The sequence below is a fragment of the Manacus candei genome, unplaced genomic scaffold, assembly GCF_025592945.1.
Source record: "Manacus candei isolate 608988 ecotype Guabito, Panama unplaced genomic scaffold, ASM2559294v1 h1tg000035l, whole genome shotgun sequence".
NCBI classification, from domain to species: domain Eukaryota; kingdom Metazoa; phylum Chordata; class Aves; order Passeriformes; family Pipridae; genus Manacus; species Manacus candei.
This window is the reverse complement of record NW_026138083.1, coordinates 7871462-7892243: the sequence shown is the minus strand read 5'-3', so window position 1 is coordinate 7892243 and position 20782 is coordinate 7871462. Positions and strand designations below refer to the sequence as shown.

Here is a 20782-nt window from a genome sequence, read left to right as displayed (position 1 = left end):
AGCTGTTGAAGTGCAGATGCACGAAGGCTGGTGGTTTCTTGGGGGGCCCCCTCAGAATGAATGAATGTGGCAAACTTCAGTGCAGACCATGTGTATTGCACAGTGTCAATTACCCAGCCTAGTATTTTTTCTCCCATAAATTATCTATTTTTGCATTATCACTCAAGTATGCTGCATGATCATCTAATTACTTATTAAGATGCCAATTGCTAGTAATGCTACAGCAGACCTTTGCAAGTCAATTTGATGTGCCTTTTTCCACTGCAAATTATTGATATTGTGTTTCTCACTGATACCTCCACTGTCTGAGTGACAGCAGCACAACTAACCAGTTCAATATTTCTATTGTGTCTATACAGAAAAAACACTGGAAAAGACAACCTGTTATTTTAAAATCAGCATTGAGGAGTTCCTACTGTGTGCATCTGGCGTTAGAGCAGAAACACTGCAAAGAGCAACCCAAGATGAAGGCAGATCCATCCAATGAAGAAGTCACTCAAGAAACAGTTGTGGGAAGCACTGAAAAAAACAGAATTTACAGGCAGGAATGTTGGCATATCCTTTGAAAAGAAGGTAAGACTGTCTGGTTGTTGGGGTTTTTCCCCTTTGATTATAAGTGAATAATTTATTGTCTCCTGATGTGTCTTTATTCCCAGTGAAAAATGCAAGCATGTTGTCTGATGAGTAAAGATGGGGTTCAGTGTTCATGTTGTTCTATAAAAAAATTCTCAAGTATCAACAAAAAAATTATAATTTCCAGTTTTTTAGTCCAAAACACTTGTTACTTCTCATTTTCTTGAGGTTTCTTAGAGTGTGAGTGTTCTTTATACATGATACTGAAATGTACTGAAACAGGTGTGCTCCTCAGTCTGTTTAACATCAGTTGTCTTTTTAAGGCTGAGGATATTGAAAGGGAGAAAGCTGTGAGATGTTTGTCAAAGAAGCACCAACGAAACTTTTGATTCAACCTCATTTCAGCCAATGTGAATCACTGCAAGTAATAGGTATAGAGATATAAAAATGGATATGAGAAATGTTCTCAGGCTTTATTTGTACATCAAAAGGGTAAATAAATGCTGCTTCTGTGTGCTGGCTGCAGGGTGAATAGGTTTTTTGCAAGGGTTGTAAATTTGTACTTCTGACACAGGCTGTACCTTTTTTCTTTCCAAGACTTGAAATTTTATATTGTGAATTATCAGATAGCTTGATTGAATCTATTTCTACTTCGGAGTGAAAGAATAATAGTTTTAACAAAAGGTTTGAGAAATAATTGTGAATAGAGTGCTTACCTAGAAATACTAATTACACTTTTTCAATGAACATCTCTGTGAACATAACTTTTCTGAGGGGGAAAAGTTATGCTGAGAAGCACGACCTTCAAACCTGTGGGAGACATCCTTGCTCCTGGAGGAAGTGCTAATTCTACACTTCAGCTGCAGGCAAGAGGGATTGTGCTGGGTGAAAGCATTCTGTCATCTGAGTTCCTGGGTCCATGTATGAGATCATCTCACTCTTGTTTCAGCTTTCATCTCTTTCTATTTTAGTTGGGATGCACATGGAACTTTTTTTGAAATATACTTAAGACTGTCATCATGGGTTGCTGTAGGATAAATTCTGTATTACTATCAGGATGAGCTCACGTGGACTTTTTATTCAGCTTCTCACAAGCTGCACGTTACAATGGTCAGTTTACTTCTAACATCTGCACCAGCTCCCATACCTCAACACTGCATTGACATCTACAGTTTGAACAAATCCTCATTGCCCTTGCTTTTGATGACATACCAGACAGGGGCCCTGGCCTCAGATGGAGATTTTACATGTCCCTGTAAGACAAGCGTTGCTGAACAAAAGAAGACCTGTGGCTTTACTTTAAAAGGAATAAAAAAGAGGAAAAAATACCACTCAAAAGACAGTAAAAAATTGCAGATTTCCAGTGCTTTTCCTCTTGCTTTTCGGGGGGAAAGCTTTCTTCCTCCCCCTGTTTTAGTTTCCCTTCTTAATGCCAGCTAGACTCAGTATTAGGATACTTGGATGGCAGCTCTGTCATGATGTTGAATTTATTAGTTGTTGTTGAATTATTACTGGCGGACAGTATCATGCTGCATTAAGAAACTTCCTGTGACCTTAATAAGAAATCACGAAACTATTGCTATGGTTTTCCTTTCATTACTCTGATTAGAAAGTATGATTTCATAGAAGCATGTTCTTCATGTTCCTTCTCAGCCTTCTGCATTGCTGTTTGAAAAAAAACAAAGCAAAGCAAAAACCCCAAAACCACCACCACCACCACAAGAGAAAACCGCAAAACCTCCCAGAAAAACAAAACCAAAAAACCACCATCTACAACATAAAGGAGGGTGTAATTCTGTTCACGTAAGAGAAAAGGAAAAAATAATTACAGAATTGTCTGCTCTGCTCTGCTTACCTCACTTTGGGAGTAAATTCATTTGTAAAATATGTGCTGTTTCATAATTACCCTTCCTGACAGAGGACCAGCTCTGATCCCTGCAGGCTCAGTGTGGTTTGGGTGTTGTTAACACCTGGGTTATCTGCCCCAGTGTTTTCCTTTTGAAATAAGGCACGACCAGTAGATATTTCTCTCTGAACCTACCAACAGCAGGTCCTTTTGCCAAGTGATCACAGTAGGTTGCTCTCCTCAGCAGTGTGGCCTTACCAGAATGTTCACGGGGTGTGGGGGAAGTTCTGAAAGCTGGATGCAACTCAGGTGGAACTGTTCCATTTAATCCTTTACTCAAATGAAAAGACAAATTATTTTTATGATTAATACTTTAAGAAAATATATTCATTGTCTTTCTATGGAAACCCTACTTCAGTTGTGGTATCTGGTTCTCAAAAAGCACAACTTTGTCTGGCCATAGCATACTTTAGTCTAAAGATATACCCATGACCCTATAAAGATATACCATGACCCTAGATGTTGCATTTTTCATTGTTGAACACCTCTCCTTTCCAACAGCTTTGCCAAAATTCAAGTTTTCTCCAATTCTGCTCTCAATTCTCACACATAAATCAAGATTATGCTGCAGTTCTTAAAATACTCAGGCACCCCAGTTGCTTTCTTGATGAGAAACCATGAACCAGATGAACAGCTATAGGCTGACCATGGTTTTATTTTTATTCAGCCCCAGAGACTCTTTCCTACTGCAGTAGTAAAAGGGGCCTTTAAATATTACTACCTCATTTTTATTAATGATTTAGATGATGGGATTGAGTCCACCATTAGCAAATTTGCATATGACGCCAAGCCGGGGGGGGGAGTGTCGATCTGCTGGAAGGCAGGAGGGCTCTGCAGAGTGACCTGGACAGGCTGGAGAGTTGGGCTGATTCCAGCGGGATGAGGTTCAACAAGGCCAAGTGCCGGGTCCTGCACTTTGGTCACAACAACCCCCTGCAGTGCTACAGGCTGGGGACAGAGCGGCTGGAGAGCAACCAGGCAGGAAGGGACCTGATTGATAGGAAGCTGAACATGAGCCAGCGGTGTGCCCAGGTGGCCAAGAAGCCAATGGCATCCTGGCCTGGATCAGGAACAGTGTGGCCAGGGAAGTGATTCTTCCCCTGTGCTCAGCACTGGTGAGGCCACACCTTGAGTACTGTGTCCAGTTTTGGGCCCCTCAGTTCAGGAAGGATATTGAGGTGCTGGAGCAGGTCCAGAGAAGAGCAACAAGGCTGGTGAAGGGACTTGAACACAAGTCCTATGAGGAGAGGCTGAGGGAGCTGGGTTTGCTTAGCCTGGAGAAGACGAGGCTCAGGGGAGACCTCATCACTCTCTGCAACTACCTGAAAGGGGGTTGGTCTCTTCTCCCAGGCAGCTGTCAGTAAGACAAGAAGGCATGATCTTAAGCTCTACCCAGGGGAGGTTTAGGTTAGATATTAGGAAGAAATTCTTTATAGAGAAGATGATCAGACATTGGAATGGGCTGCCCAGGGAAACGGTGGATTCTCTGTCCCTGGAGGTTTTTAAGATGAGACTGGATGTGGCACTTAGTGCCATGGTCTAGTAACCACGGTAGTAGTGGATCAAGGGTTGGACTTGATCTTGAAGGTCCTTTCCAGCGCGGTTGATTCTATGATTCTATGATTTTGATGGATTGCCATAAAAAGGCTTGACTGTAAAGGAGAATCAATTTTGTTCTGCTGTTAGTGGGAATTAAGTCATTGTAAATTCAAGATAACGTTGTTCTTAACTTCAAATTTCTGTAGTCATTAAGAAGGATTTTGGTTGGTTGGTTTGGTTTGGTTTGGTTTTTTTTTAACTTCCTAGGATGGATTCTCATAATGTCAACCAGAGCAGCCCAGATCCTGGAGTCCTGTGCCATTCTCTGAGGCCTGTGCTGTTCTTCTGTTTTCAAGCAGAGAGGATTTGAAAATAGTAGGATTGAGTTTTGGAAACTCACTGTGGCAATCGTGTTCTATCTATTGATTCTCTAGGTATCCAAAATCTGTGTTCATATTCAAATATGCCTCATCTTGCGGAAGAGAAGATAGGAAAGAGTTTGCAGTGCTGGTACCAATTAACACTAGCATGGCTTTGAGTAATTTTATGCATTTGATATCTTTATTTTCTCAACACTCTTTCATGCTGATATTAAACATACTTCCACTTCTGATAGTTGCACCAAAGTACCTCTGTAGGAGGTGTGTCCAGGGGTGCAGGGGATGCACTGAGGGCAGGGAAGCCCAAGGGACATGCACCGGAATACTGGCTCAGTTGTTTTGCTACCCTTGGTACCCCAAAACAGATCAAGACTGACAATGGGCCAGCTTTCATCTCAGAAAAGGTAAGAAACTTCCTGCCAGACTGGGGAATTTCACACACAGATATTCCACACTCACCTACTGGACAGGCAATTGTTGAAAGGGCACATTGCACACTGAAAGACATGTTAGCTAAACATAAAAGGGGGGAATCGACCTGTAGCCCTCAAGAGCACCCGTGGAAAGCCCTGTATGTTATAAATTTTTTAAACTGTGACAGTGCTGAAAGAAGCAGGCACAAAAGGCAGCACAGGCCTCAGGCTTTCACCTCTCCCAAACCACCAGTCATGGTAAGAGATCTGATTTCAGGGCAGTGGACGGGACCAATGGACCTCATGACTTGGGGACGAGGCTATGCCTGTATGGCTACAGGAAAGGAGCTGAAATGGATTCCTTCCAGGTGTGTTAGACCCTACCTAGGTACACAACCACAGCAGCAAGAACCAGAGTAACGCAGAAGTTATAAAACGGTAATGTTTTAGTAATAATGTTTAAGTTTCAGGTTTACATTTAAGAATGACCAGTGTGGCGAAAGCAGAGTCTGTACAAAATCCATGAGTGTGTGTATGATGAATGAAATGACGACCGTCAGTGAATGTGTGAGTGAATGAATAAGAGAATTGTATGACTGGACAAGTGCCTTAAACACCAAACACCTCACAAAATAACACTACCTCCGCCACATGGTCACTTTAGGAGAATTTAGTTTTGCTAAGCTTAGCCTGTTTTTGAAATAAAGTTGAACTCCCCAGTTATTTAAACCCTGAGATTAATAAAGGTTATGTGTCTATGCACGGTTGGGCTAAGGCCCCTAGGTTAATAAAGTTATTACTCCAAGTTGCACTACCCTTTAGAAATATAAGAAGGTTTTAAAAGGTTTACAATAGATGTATAAGAAGCCAAAGCAAGCGATATGCTGGGTCATTGCAAGCTTTGGTAGTTTACAATGTACTGTTCTGTTGTTTGCACTGTTGTTTTTCACTGTTTTTGTGACCATCTTAAATAATTAAGAAGGGAGTGATGTAGGAGGCGTGTCCAGGGTGCAGGGGACGCACCAAGGGTGGGGAAGCCCAAGGGACATGTGCCGAAATAGACAACCCCGTTGGTCACAAGGTCACACGGGTTTAAGGGATAAGAAGGAGCGCCGAGTTTGAATAAGGTCTCTGATTACCATCTGATCGGGGAGCAGACTCCATTTCTTTATTATATAAAGACTCCATGCTACATACCTCTGTTAATATTTTCTATGAATTAAAATTTCTAAACCTCTACATTTTCAAAATTGATCCAGCATTTTGCATGGATAAGATACAGACTGGTTTAAAACATCTTTTTTAATCTATTCAGATAAAATGATACTGTTAAAGAGAGAAGTATTTATTCGATTCTTTTTGTATGCTTCAGAAGACAGTGTTTTGAGCCTTGCGTTGATGTCAGCGAGCTCATTATCATTTTGATCATAACAGTGATAAGCACTTTATGTCTAAGAACAACAGCTGGTCACAATGTTTTAAGAGTATACACAGTTTTAAAAAAGAAAAAAGTAAGTACAGAACAGTGATTTTTTGTAGACTTTGCCTTGGTTTTTGTCATCTTTCAGAGGGTATTTCAGCTCACTTCTTTCACATTTGTCAATCCTTAAGTTTGAAGAAAGGAAATCAGTGACATTCTCTGTTATGGAGGTAGTGAGCTGACTCCAGTCAGAAAACCAGAACATCAGAGCTGCTTGTGCAAATCCTTCTGAGCATCACCATTCTTCAATAAAAATCAAACCAATCCCCCTGATTTCGGAGACATTGTTTGTATACTCCCTCATTTCACACACACAAACATGCCGCAGTGCTTTAACTGCTGACTGTCCTCTCAGCTTTGGAGTTTATCAACAATCAGGGAAAACTGCTAACTACCTAATTAATCCACTTTGCGAAGATACTTAGCCACCTCAAGAAGAAAACATTATTGTTTGGGCTGAATGCGTGTTTACTTAAACAAACTGGGAGCTGGATTATACGAGTGAAGCCTCCAGAATCCATGATGCACTCGAGCAGGCAGGGGATTTGCTCCTGCATGAATACTGTTCTCCTTCAAACCAACACCTTGTTTGATATTTTACTGTGGATTCAGGCACTTTTAAATCACCTTGTTTTACAAGCCACTGCAAGTGTTGCGGTATCAGCACTGTAAAATCTTAATAGTCTCCTTTTGCTTTTGCAAGGCACTGCAGGAACCAGATGTCACTCAGTTATGGGAAGCTGCTCTGTGCTTGTAAGGAATGCTGTGTTGTCCGCCTTCAGCACCATGTTGGAAGATACCCATGAAAGCTTGGGACAAGAACATAAATGCTCTCTGGCAAAATAACTCTGGAAGTACACATGTTTTGATCCTGATAATCGTAATTGTCCTGATCTCTATCCCTGGTCATGTTTTCAGAGTTTTCTTCTGAAAAATTGCTTTTTTTAAAAAAAAGTTCATGATCTAGAACTGAAACTTTCTTTAAGGCACTGGTTTAATGCCTTCAGGGGAATTCTCAGAATATCTCTGGGGTTGGAGGTATTTTCCCTCATTTTATGGAAGAATGCAGGTGATTTGTGCTGGTTTGTAGTTCGTTGTGATAGGGCAGTGACAGGTGTCAGATTGTTGCACTCTCACTCTCACCATTGATCTGACCTTCCGTTGAGGTGCTCATGAATGACTAGAGGAGAGGAGAAAAGGAGCAGTAGAATGGTGGGAAAAAAAAAAAAAGAAAAAGAAAAAAGAATGACAGGATTTTATAGGAAAAAAGTTTAAAAAAAGACTGTGATGGTTTTTCTTGGGAGCAATGAGAAAACAGCACAACAGCAAGTGTCATTTCAAGTCCATAGTCAATAAATTCAAGAGATTACAGTTTGGAAGAAATAATTTCAGCTGCTTGGGCACCTTACTGAGTGTTTCATTACTGGCAATACAATGATATCTGCGGTATTAACGGCTCCCCAGCCAGGAAGGCTTGCCACATAGACAGCAGCCATTGGAGAGCAACAACAGAAGAGGGTGCTGGGAGAGTGGGAGGAAGATACCAGAGATTTAATGACCTGAAAGTGAAGTGTTTGAAATATAATTACATGAAGAAGATTTGTTTTTCCTCTTGTGATTATGTTTGAATAACAAGGACTGCAGTACCTGCAAAGGAATTGGGAAGTAAATAACAGCTAGGGATTCGTTTTCTTTAGTTTCAAGAAGGGACATGATTTGAAGTGTAGTATTTGATTTAAATGGTCTCTCTCTGAATTTGAGAAGTGAGGGAAATAAACTGAAAACTATTTAAGTCAGAGAGGCGAGATCCCTTGTTAGTGTGTACACTTCCAGCTAATTTCAAGGCAGTTTTTATTTATTCCAACTGTGCTGTGCAACAGCAGCAGAAAAGCTGGGCTACCTCAGGTGTATGTGATTGCCGTTTGTGTCTGGTTTTTAGTAAACCCTGCTCACACATATCAGATGAGGGAATGATATTTGCCATGGGGCCTTTGAACCTGAGGCTGCATCACTGGGAAGGGAGGGAGGTCAAGATGGTCAGGGAAGGATGCATTTTGCAATTTTCTGTCTCTTCCCTGAGTCAAAGCATTCCTTACACCATCACTGAGTGTAGTCTAAGCGAAGAGCAGACATTGAATAAGGTGTGGATTGCCCAGGGACTGCTGTGCTGCACAACCAGTCTGGAAATTGCTGTGAGATTGATTTAATTATATAAAGCAAGCTACTCTGATATACTAGGGATGTTAAAAGACAATATTCCCAGAAAAGAAATTTGTCTTTAAAATTGAATGACTGAAGACAGCAATTTAATTAATGCTTTAATACTTCTGGGAAGGATTTTGTGATGTAGGTAAAAAGACTGAGTTTACTTTCTTCTGATAATTTTCCCCCAAACACTGACTTGCTAGGGCTGATGTAGGTTGAGTACCACTCTGCATCCCACATGAATTTCCTTCAGGTGTCCTGCTCATGTCCCAGCTATGCTCCGGATTCTCTGCCATCAGGGCACCCACTCTGCCAGTCCCTTTGGTGGCTGCTGGTCAGCCTGGCCTGCTCTCCTTTTCTCACAAGTTGCTTTCCTGTAACCTTACGCATCCACTGATTAAATGTCCAAATCTCTTCCCCAACTCTTCTCTTAAGTGGCTGCAAACTCACAACAAGGTGTGTATGAAGGAGACTCGCTGGAGGATTGATGTTCACCAAGCATAAAGTAAATTTTTTCCCTCAGAAATAAATATATGGCATAACTCCCTTTCTAAGGAAGATGATGCTCCTAGGAAGGCATAAAGGCTGAAATAGGTTATTGTAAAATTTAAGTATATTCATCTTTAGTCTGTTCCTAGGTGCCATTTAAATACAAAGGGCAGAAAATGTGACATGCAAACTTTCAAAAAGTGCTACCTTTAAAATTTCTTGATCTGTTTAATACCCAAAGGCTCTTCTGCCATTTGGCTGTAGCACACAGTGCTACTCTAAGACCTGGGAAGGTTTTTAACCACTGTCATTGAGGCTGGAGCAAAATGGATAACTATAATTTTCTGGCAACATGCACCTTCCTTAGCTTCTACTAAATCAGAAACTTTCACCCTTTTTTCTGTGCCAGTTCAAGATCTTGATGTGTTCTATCTTATGCAACAAAATGCACTTGACTGCACTGCGGCTTAGTACAAAATAATGAGCTTTACTAGTCTTGCCAGCCCTGCCACAGGTTTTTGTGCTTGCAGTTATGTTCGACTGGAGTGAGAGGGTTTTTTTCTTCAATGTACTGGGCATTAAAGCAGTCCAAAAGGCCTGGGGAGAGGTGAAGCTCTCTGGGTACCCAGCCCAATATGTGCTCCCTCGGGTTTTTTCTGTCCACCCTGTTGTGTTATAATTTTGCAAAAATGCAAAGAGAGAAACTTGAGATCTAGCAGATTTCCTCTATAGGGATTTCAGGGTAGAAATGTTTGTAGCTAGAAGGTACATAGATCACAATGACTAAAAAGAGAGGGGAAAAATGGATTTTTTGAGGCTGGAATGTGTGTTTTTTTTGAATTTCTTATTCTAGGTAAGACAAATTAATTGTAATGATAGTACAGCTACAGTACTACAGCTAATGATAACATGTGAAAATATCTAATGAAATGCTAGTATTGATGATGGTGTTGAAGCTTAGCCCAAATAGGCTGAGGGGCTCTCTAGTGCCCTCCTCAGTTCCTCAGGGTGGTATGCCTGGACTCTGCAACCCTCCTTCTGTTAACCATGTTAAGATGGGTTAGAACAAACAAAACTGAACATTTTTAATAGAGTAGGTAGAAACATTTTTCTTGGTTTTAGGAAGTTTTAATTGAGATGAAAATTCAGTGCTGAGAATTTTCATAAAATGAAAACAAAAAAAAAAAAATGACCAGGCTTGAAACATTTTAATTCTGCTCTCTCTCATTTCTAACATTTAATTCCTTTTTTTTTTTTTAAAGAAAAAGTGTTTCCAGAGGAGAAAGGAAGCAAGGTACCAGAAATATGAAGAGAAACCTCACAGCTTCAAGTCCAAATGAGATATTCCTCAAAAATGACTTCTGTCCTGATTAATTTGCTAAAAATAGATCAACATCTTCCAGTAAAAACTCTCTATTAAAAAGATGCTGGCCAGCAAAAGTATCACAACTTGTGCCTGTGCATGGTTTCCTGTTTTCCAAAGGCCTCCACAAAACCTTCTGCTTTGTTTCCTACAGGACTTATTCCATGCATGTTTTAGATGCATTTTTCCATGGGTAGAAGAAGCTGGGACACACCCTCAATGGGGAAACACTAGGCCTGTTCATTGCCATCTGATTTCAAAAGGCTTTCCAGCCCTGATGGGCTGGTGGGATTTTTCCTGGGTGGTGGTGTTAGCGTGTGCCCTGTGCTGGAAGGGCCAGTGTGGCCCTTGGGGAGTGTGGTATGAAGAGCCACGTGGCAGCATTAAATTAACTGATGGAAAAAGAGCACTTACCTTTTGTGGATGGCATTTGAAATTTCTAACATGTTGCACAAACACAAATTACCCTTTGTGCTCCCTGAAAAGATAAAAACTGCTGCTCTTACAAAGCCAGGAGGGGGTAAGAGCCATGATACAGTTACTACTGTTTCTATCTCTCTTCCAGATCATAGGATGATAGAATGGTTTTGGTGGGAAGGGACCTTAAAGATCATCTAGTTTTAAGCCCTCTGCCATGGGCAGGGATGGCACTCACTGGACCAGACTGCTCAGGGCCCCATCCAGCCTGGCCTTGAACACTTCCAGAGATGGGGAATCCACAGCCTTTCTGGGCAACCTGTGCCAGTGCCTTACCACCCTTGCAGTCCAGAGACAGCTTAAGGCCATTCCCCCTATCCCTGCCTGCCTTGGGAAAAGTCCCTCTCCAGCTTCCTTACTGACCCCCTGAAGGTACTGGAAGTTACTGTAGAACTCCTAAAAGGTCAACAACGAAAAGGAGTCGGTTGGTTGTGACCGTTGGCTGTCATGAGCCCAGTAATCCAGAATGTTGAGGGATGGACCAATCAGAAGGCTCTGGTCCAGGTGACACCATAAGGCCTTGGAATACCTGTGGCAGTTGGAGGGGCAGAGCAGTGGGAGGCTAGCGCAGCGGCAGGTCAGTGCAGCATGTGCTCCTGTCTTGCTTCCCTCCCATTCCCTTTTTTTGTCATTGGCGTTGTTCAGTGGAAGTCGCCCAGGACCTTTTTGAGTCAGAAGAGGAACACCTGAAGAAATGAGTGCAAGTATTCCTTTGATGGACCTTCCCAGCTGTGAAGTCCACAGACTTGGAGAGATCGCAGACCTCGTGAGCTCTGTTGGCCGCTCACGCGTTGGTAAGGAAAAGCTAGCCCTGGCCTTGAAAAAGGAAGGCTATATTCCCAAACTGCTGCAGCTTTTCCAAGTCTGTGAGAATTTAAAGGACACCGAAGGCTTGCGTCTTTTGTTTGACATTGTGAGAGGAATTTTGTACCTGGATGAAGATGTTCTGTTTGAGGTGATGTTTTCTGACGAGTGTATTCTGAATGTTGCTGGATGCCTTGAATATGATCCGTCTTTGGCTCAGCCAGAAAGCCTCAGGGAGTTCTTGATGAAAACAGCAAAGCTTCAGGAAGTTATTCCTACAAGAGACCCTGAAATCAGGCACAAAATCCGCCAGACATTCAGGGCACAATACATTCATGCCATCATCTCGCAGAATTCATCTGACTTGGAAGAGGGTTTTCTTTCTACCCTCACTGCATTCATCAGACGCAGCGAAGAGGAGATTTTAAGAGTCTTGCAGGTAAGCGGGTTTCAGTGTGGCCTAAATGGGATCTGTATAGATCCCTCTGGCTGTGGTTTGGAAATGGGTTACAGCTGCTGAACACTGTCTAAGTTAATCACTTTCATTTGCACAATGTTTGAATGCTTCCCCTTCTTTCTGATGCCTTGCATTCTGTACTTTCAAAACGGTAGATTTCAAGTGAGTATCTTAATACTTTTTAATGGGTTGTAAAGAGTTTAAAGTCCTTCTCTGTGATTGCCAAGCAACATACACCTTTGGAACTGGTTTTGTGTAGGTATTTCAGGAACAAGCAACATTTGTTATTCTCTGTTAGGGGCATTTGTTACACTGTTTTCTGTGTGAAGGGGTACAAAGAAATACATGTGCAGAGAGGGCAGAGAGCACCCAAACACTTGAGAGATGATGATGTTCACCCTGGTTTTCTTGGAGTCTGAAGCAACGGGGTAACCAAAATGCTTTACAAAAAATAAAATGTTGTCCTATATATCCTTAAGTGAGCCTTGGCAGCAGAGGATATGAATATGAGAAGCAAAAAATAGTCCCAAAAGTTTCCCATCTTGGCAAAGCAGAGCTCCTGCAAGTGGGAGAGAAGGTTTTATTGTGAGTACGATTAAGGAGGACGTGTCTGCAGCCAGCTTGTAACCTGTTAATCTTGTCCCCCTTGCAGAGGTGGACTGAAAAGATGCCTTGCAATGCTACAGATCCAAAAGAGGGAAACTGATCCTGTGGGTTGTTCATAGTGTAGTGTGAACAGCGTGGGTGCAGCAAGGTCAATATTGTCTCTTGGTGGGCACTTTCTAGTGCAGAAGTGCATGGGTTGCTTCCCTGGAAGGTTCCATGCAAGGTGCAAGGAGGGAGCCTGGCACATCTTTGGACTGCCCTTTTCTGTCCTTTTGCTGGGGGTGGGGTGTGTGGCAGATCCCACAGGGAATCTATGAGGTTGAGAAGAGCTGCAAAGCCCTGGGGTGGAACAGCACAGAAGGAAAGGAAGTGCCACCCTCTGTAGAGACGAATTTAGGGGTCAGTTTAAGGGATCATCTCCTCTGCTCAGATTCACCTGTGACTCTGGTCTCCCAGAGCTGCTTGTGCCGCACACGGGAAGTGCTGAAACAATACACTGGAAATGATCCTGCTGAATGTGTACTCTGGCATTTGCTTTCTTTGGGATAAAAATAATGGCAGTGTGGAGAGTTTGACTTTGTGCAGTGGACGATCCTAGAAAGATTTATTTTCACTCTCCAGAGGCACTGTGTAAGTTGTGTTCTTTTTGTGTGTTCCACAGAAAGATGAGATATTTTTCTCTGAAATTTTTGCAAAATTGAATGATGAAGCTACAGCTGATGAGCAACTACGTGAATTGGTAAGCCAGTGTTCTCGGTGTTTCCTTGAATGCTTTAAATGAAAGAGATGAAATAGAAAGAGTGAAACTGTTCTGATAGTTACAGTTTGTGTTGAAGGGAGGGTGTCCTGGCTGATTCTCCAGAAAAACCTCCAAGACCGCAGAACTGTTTCCTCCTTTCCGAGAGTTTTCTGACTCAAATAAACCTGGCCTTATTTTTTTCTTGTGCACTAGGTGAAGTTTTTCAGGGAATTCTTTGCCTTTTCTTATGCATTACCTACGAATAGAGGTGAATTTCTCAACACTTTGGCAAAGTTTGAAATTCTTCCAACTCTTGAAAGGTTAATGGTAAGTGAAAATGTACAGCTGATTTTAATAAAACTAGAAAAGGTCTTAGTGATTTCACCAGTGTTTTGGACCTACCTCGTCTAATGGGAGAGCTTTGCTCTGCTGAGAGTGGAAGTTCGTTGTGATGTTCAGCCTCCAAAAGCTGCCCACAGTTCCACTCTGGAGTAGCCTGGCTCGATTGCTCTTATTATTTTTACTTTGCATGATGGAGAAGTCTGTGGGCAGTGCAGTCCTTGGGACAAGGTGGTGTGAACCTTGAAAGAGACTCTTCTTGATGTGGCAGCTTGATTGGTTTTTTATCAGACACAATCCTATCTGAATTCTTGTTGCCTGCAAATGAGCAGAGAAATTGTTGTACACCTTGATTTGTACAGCTGGTCCTTTTATACCAAATGAATTGTGGATAACAGGTAGAAAAGATCAGTGTCTGAGATACTTTAGCAAGTAGGCTGATGTGAATGTTTCTGGCCTAAATTAGGGCTCTCAAGTTCACAGAAAACCTTGTGTCCTTTCTAAAGGAGGGAAAGAGTGGGAAAAGATTTGTCTGGGTTCTTGTTGTTCTTCTGTAACTGTTTTACTGTGTTTCTCCTAGAAACTTTTGTAATGAAACATTGTCCAGATTTTTAAGTGCCTCTCCTTTGAATCTTCACTTGATAATAAATACCAAACTTGATATACTCTAACAAATTAATCTCTTTTGTCTTAGGGAATGAATGATCTGCAAGTAAGATCTGTTGCTGCAGATATATTGTCTTATGTAGGATACTTTAATCCTTTCACGGTCCACGACTTTGTACTGCAAGAGGCCCATCAGAGTGACAATGTAAGTAAAAGTGGTTTGGAGATTGTTAACATACTAGTTTTAGGGCAAACAGGGAAATAATGAGCCAAAGTCTCAATTTCTCTGTTTCCTTTTAATTTTTATTTAAAAAAATTACAGAAACTGGGGAACTCATTCCATTCCTGCTAGTAATTATTTTGTGTTTTCTTTGTTGGTTGGTTTGTTTTTTGCAGAACAAACAACTCCTCATTGTGATCATTGAGCAGCTGATCAACAACGCTGACCCTGGACTTGGAGGAGATAATCAGCTAAAGAAGATTTTGCTTATTCTGATTGATCCAGAGAATATGCGGGAACACGTTAGTGTAAGTGAACATGAAGGGCAGAAGACACATCACTGTCTCAGCAAAGTTATAAGCCTGAGAGTCTCTATTGCTATTATTGTGGGCAGAGAATAAACAATTTTAGGTTTTTTTTTATTAAGTGGAGTGTGGTCTGGTAGTGAGTTTAAATAAGCAAAACAGAAGTGAATTTTGCTAATGAAAGTGTGCCCTAGTGTGTCTGGGGCACTGTGCAGGCACGAAACCAAGCAGTCCCCTGTGGCAGCGCCATAGCACTGTCTGACTGTAACTCCCTCTGGCTGGATGATAAATCCTGAAAGAAGAGAGTCCAGTAGAGTCTGTGTGAAACCAAATCAATGTTTTAATACATTGTAATGTCCCAGAATACCAGTCAAAAGGTTTGCAGGTTGTTCTGGCTGCAGAAGAAACTGCATGTCAGAGTGGTTTAAGGTCACTTGGTAAAGCGCTTTGAGTCATTGAGGAGTTTCTGCATTTGATGAGTTTATATTTGCATCCGTGCTGGGGAGCCTTTTGGTGATAGCTAGGTTGGTTGACTGTCTCACAGATTTTTCCCAAAATAAATAAGTCAATCTTGCTTGAGTGAAGACAGTGCTGCAGGCCTAAATAAAAGACACAGGCAGAACTGAGGGAGTCAGTAGAATTCTTCCTAGGCTGTTTCTTCTGCTACTACTCTTTCATATTTAAAAGATTATATATGATTGCCAGAGTTTAATGCAGTTACTGTTGTTTTAGAATTTAGAAATATTTGAGTTTCTCGATTTCTTCTACGACCGTTGCATTCATGTTCTTACTGCCCCACTTCTGGCTGATACATCAGAAAAGTCCTATGACAAAGGTAATGACAATTTTTTTCACCCTTTAATCCTGAAATGTTTTGATGGGAGTTATAGTCCTGAGAACAACAATAGGCCCCTGATGCCAGCTGGGAATATTCCTGCTACAAACTGTTGTTCCTTCAAGGACAGTGGTTCTACTGGCAGGAGTTTTCATTGCCCTTTCTTGCAGCTGTGAATGCTGATGTAGCTTGATGCTGTGCTTTGCACAGATGTACTTTCTTGATGTCTATTGTGAGTCATGTAGTAGTTTTCCTAGTCTGGTTTTAAAGAATATTGGCTGTAATGGGGAAAAAAGTCACAGTTGTATTTGTTGTTTTGTTCTGACCCAACGTGCTGCTTCCTAAAGCAATCCAGTAAGACAAAAATCCACTAAAAACACATCACAAACTGTAATATCAACGGAGCTCAGTGTACGTGACAGTACATTATTTCTTTCTTTGGTATAACTGAATACATTCCTTTTTCTTGTAGATGATTATCAAACAGCAGAAATACTTGCTTTAGTTTTGGAGGTGCTTTCTTTTTGTGTACGACGGCACAGGTATCACATGAAGAAGTATGTTACAAGCAAAGATCTGCTAAGAAGAATCCTGGTATTGTTGAAATCCAAACACAAATTTCTGGCCTTAGGTGAGTATGGAGCTGTTGTGGTTTCCTTCATCAAGGCTTTGTGTGTCCTGTGTGGAAGGTGCACCAGAGTACCAGTGTCTACACTTGAACTTAGAAGTCCTGTTGATTTCCTGTGTTTTACTGGCTACCATGAAGTAATTTGGCAAGAAAGGTAGCAGCTGTCCGTGAGCGTAGACCACTGCAGTTCCTGGTGGGAGGAGGATTGTGGTCTCTTTTGAAGTCCTCAGGGATCTTTTCAGGTCTTCCTGACAGTAAGGATCCTTAGTGATGAGATGTCTTGTCTCATTTCCATGGAAATCGTGTCCTTCTTTAAGAAGGTCCTAAATCTGGTGCTCCTTGTGGAGAGGGAATGAAATTCTGTGAAGTAGGATAGTTAAAGACTTGGGGCTGGTTCTGGGAAGGGAGCAGAGAAAAGCACAGGAGGGAGTGAACAGTTGAACTTCACACATGCTTAAGTATATTGCTGCTGGATCTGAGAAAGAAATCAATGGTCCCTGATGACCTTCAAATACCCAGCAAAGTCCAAGAAGGAAAGAAAAGGGGATCTGTCAGCAAATGCTGCTTCTGCACTTTCCCCAAGTGCTTCTTAATGCTCTTGCTTTAGGGGTGCATTTTCCTCTTGGGATAACACCAGAATTTTCAGTTCTTCCACGAGGAGCAGATTGGAGCCCTGGCATGGGATTAGTAAATGCTTGAATGTCTTTCTTCACACAGCTGCTCTTCGTTTTATGAGGAGGATGATTGGCCTGAAAGACGATCTTTACAACCGGTACATCATTCTGGGAAACCTCTTTGAGCCAGTTGTAAATGCTCTGTTGGACAATGGGACTAGGTACAACTTGCTCAACTCTGCCTTGCTGGAGCTGTTTGAATTCATCCGGGCGGTAAGTTCAGCAGCAGCCTCAGCACTGACACATCCATGGACTCTCAGGTTGAGAGGCAAAAGGCAGCTCTCCCAGATAGGAAACATCCTGGTTTGGTGGAAGGGTCACAAGCAAAATTGGGACACTGCTGAGTCTATTGTCTGTTTCTATGGGAAGCTCAATAATTCTTTCTAGATCTCAGCTTTTTTTTTAAGGATAAATCTGCCTGTTTCCCATTTGTTCTTGACAAGAATGTTTTGGCTCTGGAGAAGGGCTTAGTTGCTTTCCAAACAAAACTCAAAAGCTTTCTGACCTTATGAATGTGAATATTGGAGACTAAAACCATCTTTTGTTCTTCTGCAGGAAGACATCCAGTCTCTTATCCAACATATAGTTGAGAATTTCTCTGACAAGCTGGACTCCATCCAATATGTTCGCACGTTCCAGGGACTGAAGGCAAAATACAAGCAAGAAAAAAACTGTCAAAGCCAGACATTGAACAGGTATGGCCCAATTTCTGTCTTCTGAGACTGCCAGTGACTGCCATTGCACAAGACTGCTGGTTGTTTTTCTTTTCCAGAAGGGCAGCAGAAGAAGGTGGCTGGGATTGGGGTTGGGTTTCATTTTTGCTGAAAACCCTCCTAATTTGCAGTAAACCCTCATCTGCCTTTTCTTGTGGCCTCATGTAGTAGAGCTGCTATGGGTCACTAGATTAAGTGTTCCATTCAGAAACTCACCCTTTATGCAGAGCAGGATCTTGCTCTGTCCCTCCAAGTTAGGATTCCATTTGCCTCATTGTCAGCTGGGTTGTTGAAGTTTACAGTGAAGGTGGAACTGGAGATCGAGCTGGATTGCCTTCTGCAACATGCTGAATTCCCTTGAAAGCTCTGGAAGCCATTTCTGAGTCTGGCTAAGTCTGAAGCATCAGGCAAAGCTCAAATCACTTGTCCTATGTTTCTTGCAGTGTCCCCTCCATGTTACCCGGCAAGACATTTGACAGAGATGAAACAGTCTCCGAGGCGGATGAAGGACCCCGGGGCAGTAAAGTTGAAGAGGAGGCAGCTCCGACATCACCACAAAGCTCCAATGTCTCCAATGCAACATCCACACCCCTGACCACAGTGATGTCACCTGTCAAGGTGGGAGAACTTGTCTGGAAGCTGTTGCCCTCGTGTAGGACAGTGCAGCAGCCTCATAGTGCTTTGCCGGGTATAACGTGGCATGGTCAGCAATGACCTGGGGGCAGGGGGTCTTAGTTAGAGATAAATGTAGCCAAACCTCTGCCTAGTGAAACTGGTTAATTTGGGGGAAGGTTTGAGAAATGCTTAGGTGAGACTGGAGTCTCTTGGTAATCTGGTGGGCACAGGTTAATCTTGCTTCTTCTGCAGAACTGCACATTGGATCTGTGCATTTGAAACTGGGAGTTTACAAAGTGATTTTGAAACAACTCTGTGGTCAGATCAGATGAGCAAGGAAGCTCAAGTTGAGGTTCAAAACCACTCTCCAGACAAAAGGGTCTTGGAATGGAAAAGGCATCACCCAGAAACTTGCTACTGGCAGGCTTATGTGTCCTGCACAGGTTGGCTGGGGGTTGTGTACTGCAATTGCTCATTTGTATTTTTTTAATACGATAAATTTCTTTTTTTTCCCTTTTCCAACTGGCAGAAATGTATATTTGAAATATTTAATTTTACTGATGAGGATGAAGAGGAGGAGGCACGTCCAAGGAAAAGAACTCGTCTGGATTCCTAAAGGAAATGGAAGCTTTGAAATAAGGACTTTTATGATGGGTTTGAAATGCTATGATTGCTTAATGTTAAACTATGGAACCAACTGCAATCCACCATGTAGATCACTCTTGATGATACATTATTATATAGTAATAATGTCATATCATAGTAATACATGTTAGTAATATAAGTAATATGTAGTTAAAAATATTAATATACATTTATATATAAAATATATATATAATGATTTTATTTAATACAAAGTAATGCAATAGTAATATATAATAATATATATATAAGTAATGTATGAGTAAAATATATAATATATATAAGTAATATATAAAAATAATAAGTGTTATGTCCTTTTCTTCTGGAATAGTTTAATGTGAAACCATTTCTCTGAACATTTTTGTAGTTAGTTTTAAATGTAGTTGTTGTTTGAAAAAAAAGTGTTGTCTGTGTAGATACGTAATATAGTTTGTTCCATTAAACAGAAGTTTATATTGTATTAAAGATTTAGGAATTAATTTATTTAGGACTCTGTAATTTCATGAAATATGTTATTTCCAAATACTCTTTTAATAAAAATTTTTCATGAAACTTGACTGGGTGGGATTGTTTTTTCTCTTGTGAGTTACTCTTGCAGTCAGCAATGTCTTGCCACGTGCAAAAGGTAATCTCTCTCCTGGCTTTGTTTTCAATCTGTCCAGGCCAAACCAGTGAAGGGTTTTAAAAGAATTCTACTCCTTTGAAAGTGAATTGCTGGTGACACCTCCAACCTGGTAACTGAAGCGATTATGTTTGCTTGAAGTTGCATTATTTTAACAGGTCTCAGTATTTGCTTCTGTTGTAGAGGCTCTCAAGTGGTTGAGGCCAGTGGTTGAGCAAATCTGTTCATTGCAGGGACGCTTAATGGCCTCACTACTGAACATGTTCCAGCAAAATCAGTGAGTTTCCAGCATTCTGAAAAGTCAGCATTAGTAGTGTATGTCCATGTAATTAGAAATATTGGTATATAAAACATGGACTAAGTGTAAGAGGGAAAAAAATACCTTTACTTATTGATGATAAAATTTATTCTCAAAACATCCTTCTTCTCTTGAGGTCTGCAGTGAGCTTCTTAAAACCACAGCTTCCTTATAACTTCTTCTTTGCCTTCAGACAGGAAGATGCCCTGAAGCAGGGACTAACAGCCAGCTGGAGCTCTTCCAGCAGTGCACTGTTCTGTCTTGTGCTTCCAATCCTCCACCTGACTTGGTCTTTCCATGCTGGGCAACTGGGCAGGTGATGGCAGCACCCACCCTTCTGAGTGCCTTGCCTTTCTAAAAGTTATCAGCATCATGTGGCTTCTGTTCCAGTGGCTGAGGGATACAAAGGAAGGATTTCATCATTTGAAATAGGCACAAAACTCCCAAAAGGGAACAAAAGAACAGAGCAAATTTGTCACCTTTGCAAAATAAGAATTTGCAAAAGAAAAATGTTTTTCCTATTCAGTTGGGGGTGGGGAGAAAAATACCCCTGAGACTGATGGGGGCCCAAACAGTAGGTCACAGGGTAGGAGAAATAAGGCATTTTAGCCATTCTTTGATTATGTTATGGTTATTACACTTATTCCTATTAAGCTGCAGCAATCCCCAGTAATGTGAAACTTCATCCTGCATCAGGAAAATGGGATTTTCCAAAAATGCTCAGTGTCTAAACTGCTTCTGTTGAAGTTTTGTTAGTGCCATGTGCTTTGAAAATTTACTTGAGGGTTTTATACTTTGGTTATCTTGTCTGGATATGAAATGGGAAAAGAAAATAATAAGCAGTGAGCTGCATT

At 41.4% G+C, this 20782-nt stretch overlaps 1 protein-coding gene across 1 annotated transcript; it reads left to right on the top strand.

The window, feature by feature from the left end:
* The first annotated feature begins 478 nt into the window (after positions 1–478).
* LOC127473262 (serine/threonine-protein phosphatase 4 regulatory subunit 3B-like) lies at positions 479–19526 on the top strand. Its single transcript, XM_051792685.1, has 12 exons — positions 479–573; positions 10248–12068; positions 13354–13431; positions 13645–13758; positions 14465–14581; positions 14773–14904; positions 15634–15736; positions 16209–16367; positions 17082–17251; positions 17594–17733; positions 18195–18369; positions 18896–19526. The coding sequence occupies exons 2-12, from the start codon at positions 11520–11522 to the stop codon at positions 18980–18982; spliced, it is 1824 nt and encodes a 607-aa protein (XP_051648645.1). The 5' UTR covers positions 479–573; positions 10248–11519; the 3' UTR covers positions 18983–19526.
* The last annotated feature ends 1256 nt before the right edge of the window (positions 19527–20782 follow it).